A 3,471-nucleotide genomic window follows, 5' to 3' on the forward strand; every position below is an offset into this window, starting at 1 on the left:
TTTACTATGCTGAATATTATTTAAATAATCTCCAGAAGAAATTCTTTTTACACATTATGTACAGGAAATGCCATAGTTAAACTTAAAAAGTTAAAAAAAATCATGTACTAATTTTTAATGAGTAATTATTTTCATAATCACTATAAGAGGAATAGTAATAATGATTCTTTTTATAATACCCTTCGCCATGACTACAACTCTTTATATATCCACTTCCCAATTCATTTTATCAGCAACTCTGTTAGATAGCAAACAGCCCTCAAGTTACATGAATACTAATTTAATTACAAAATATCTTAACAGTTTCTGGCTGGCACACAATAAGTTTTGAATAGTTCTTTTTTTAATTAAATCAAATTATTTACACAAGCCATGTTCAAAAATTAATACTTATTAACAATGCTGGGTAGAGGGGATAGGATTCTACTGAGAAGCTTTGCTGTCAGAAGGAAATGAAGCATGTTTCAAACACCATACATGTGCCTTTCTAAAGCCAGGCACTTATTTGAAATGTGGAGGGAAGATATCCAAATCTCAGCTCAGGGGAATATCCTCTTCACATTGTGCACAATATTAAAAATATAAACTGTTTTTGTTTTTTTTTTTGGGGGGGGGAGATGGAGGGGCATCAAATAGTCTTACATCAGTGACAAGAAAATATTAACCTGTACCACAGTTGGGGAGACGCAAATTTGTATTGCTATTTTATCTATTTATCTATTTTGTGGCAATGCCCAAAAATCTCCAGTAAAGGTGTAAGATATACTAAAAAATGGAAATGTATCTCTGCTGTTATAGATGTGAAAATTAAGTTTCCATGGTCTTAAGTGGCAAGCTATCATTCTATTAACATGACAACTAACCAGGTTAAGATCTAAAAGGTTTCTGAGTGAACACTGGAAAAAATTTCATGTAGGTAAGAATTAAAGTATTATTTAATGTTAGCGAAATAAGATTATGTGATTTCAAAATTCTTCCTCTTATACACAGATATTAAACTAAAGGTGATAATAATATATGTCTGAAGGAAACCTTTGGGTATGAACAAGAACAATTTTACTATTTTCAAGGTTTAAACAGCAGCTAAATCAAAACCATCAAATCATGGATAAATACAAAAACACAAAAACTAAACAGTAAAATGATAAACTCATTTGCATTTAAAACAGATTAAAACTATTTAATGTACTATATTTTATAAACTAATTCTAAAAACATATGACTACATTTATGTAGTTGCAGAGAATACAGTTTTTTATAGAACATCAGATATTTAGTAGGTTCTCATGAACACCACGTACAGGACAAAGAATGGAGGAGATACCAACTTTACTGTTTATAAAATGATTAAATTACATTCTTTGAAGGAATAATTTCTATTCAAGTAGCCATGTACAGTACTTAGATCAATTTGATAAAATATTTAAAAGTGTTCTGATTCCTCTTTATAATAAAGAATATTAAATGCATTTATTATAGTTTTAAAACTAAAATATAAGATACTTAGCCCAAGGACTTTAAATCAAAACAAAAACAGAGATGAGACCAATGAAGGGGCATCAAGCCTCTGGTCTAATGCCATTGAATGGGACCAGGTTTTGAAGATAATTACTTACCACATTTTGGTTAATAAGATGTGCCACAAATTTTGAGGCAGTCAGACATAGTTGCTAAAAAGGGAAAGTCGAGACAAAGTTAATTTATAAACTGAAACCAATTCACATTTATCTATAGAATCTATAGCCTACTAAATACCCAATTTAAAATATGTAACACCCAAGGATAATTTTTATATTATAAAAAAGTTATAAGATGAAAATAATACATGTGAAAGAGTGCCAATTCTGGCTAACTAGTTATAATTCTATAGTTATAGCCAACATTTTTGTGGCTCATCACTAATGACCATGGATATTTAATAGAACAAAACAAATTCTTATAAAGTACAGTTTTTATAAAGCATTCCTATGTAGAATTCAACATTGCTTACTTTTGTTGATACTGGTTTATTAGTCTGTCCTTAATTGTCAGTTTTCTTACAAGCCATTCATACATACCTTATCATTTCTTCGATAGCCTTTTCGAAAATTAAGAATTAACCTCTTGAGGATTAATTCTCCGATTTGTGGAAATTTTGAGTTGATAATTGCCACTAATGCTGCATAAACATGGGTAAAGATTGGAGAAGCACTCTGTGCTTGCAAGACAGATCTGGACAGCAGTCCTCTGTTTAAAACAATTAAAAAAAGAGTCAACAATAATCACCAATTGAATTAGGGGAGAAAAAAGTTTAATCCAGTAATATTACTCCTCTGTAAATAATAATAGTCAAATCAGGACTAAATTTTTACCACTTTCTAGGAAAAGAGTTTGTCTTACTAATAAATAATAACTGCTTTTGAGAAAACTAAACTTGAATTTGTGCTTTTGTAAAATAGAATGAATTTTACTACAATTTTTTCTTCAAATTTTTTTCTCTCAAAATATAATTCCTCTTTTCCTGCTTCTATTTGTAATATCTAATCATGAATGTGAGGTTTTTAAAATTCATATAAATAATTTATTTAACATTTTCAAAAAAAAGTAAAGAAAAAAAACCTGCTTCAAAAGTACAAAATTTAGACAACATAGTTTATATCATTTATATAAAGTTAATTATGTTATTAAAGATAAAATTGGGTTTGTTTCCTTCTTTAGGTCTAATTTTGGTGGAATAAAAATGAAGACTTGGAATATTCCTATGAAAGTTAAAGACACAATGAAAGCATCGCAAGATTAATACTAAAAGAATGACAGGAAAATATATATTCCAGAGGTTTTTTTTGAGATGATAAACCAGGGTCATCTGAAATCAAATAAGAAAACAGCCCTCAGATTTTAAAATAATAAGTAGAATATAGGACATTTCTATTTCCTGAACATTTTAAATATCACCAATTGCTTAAAACCACACACAAAAAATGGTGATTTCTTTCTGCATTTCTAAAATTTATTGCTCATCTTTCCCATTTCTCTCACATTCTCCCTTTGCTTTCATCAGAAATTAAACTGGAATAAAGGACATGTACAAGCCCAAAGCTAACATCATAGTCAATGGTGAAAAGTTGAAAGCTTTTCCTCTATGATCAGAAACAGGACAAGGATGCTCATGCTTACCACTTCTATTTAACATAGTACTAGAAGTCCTAGCCAGAATAATTAGGCAAGAGAAAGAAACAAAAGGCATCCAAATCAGAAAGGAAGAAGTTAAATTGCCTGTTTGCAGACATCATGATCTTATGTACAGAAAAACCTACATACCTCACCAAAGAACTGTTAGAACTAATAAATACAGTGAAGGTGCAGGTTATAAAATCAACATATGCAAATCAGTAGCATTTTTATATACTAACAACAAACTATCCAAAAAAGAAATCAATAAAACAATCCCATTTACAATAGCTCAAACAAAACAAAACAAACTTAGGAATG

The 3,471-nt window shown here is 29.5% G+C and overlaps 1 protein-coding gene across 1 annotated transcript in view; it reads right to left on the reverse strand.

The window, feature by feature from the left end:
* Nucleotides 1-3,471, reverse strand: part of CWC22 (CWC22 spliceosome-associated protein) — a 54,530-nt gene that overhangs the window by 31,101 nt on the left and 19,958 nt on the right. Inside the window, exons 6-7 of the mRNA XM_008570994.1 lie at nucleotides 2,058-2,226; nucleotides 1,617-1,670 (exon numbers count right to left, since the gene is read on the reverse strand). Coding sequence (XP_008569216.1) covers nucleotides 1,617-1,670; nucleotides 2,058-2,226 — 223 coding nt within the window. The remainder of the gene's footprint in view (nucleotides 1-1,616; nucleotides 1,671-2,057; nucleotides 2,227-3,471) is intronic.

Source organism: Galeopterus variegatus, unplaced genomic scaffold (genome assembly GCF_000696425.1).
Source record: "Galeopterus variegatus unplaced genomic scaffold, G_variegatus-3.0.2 Scaffold651, whole genome shotgun sequence".
NCBI lineage: Eukaryota > Metazoa > Chordata > Mammalia > Dermoptera > Cynocephalidae > Galeopterus > Galeopterus variegatus.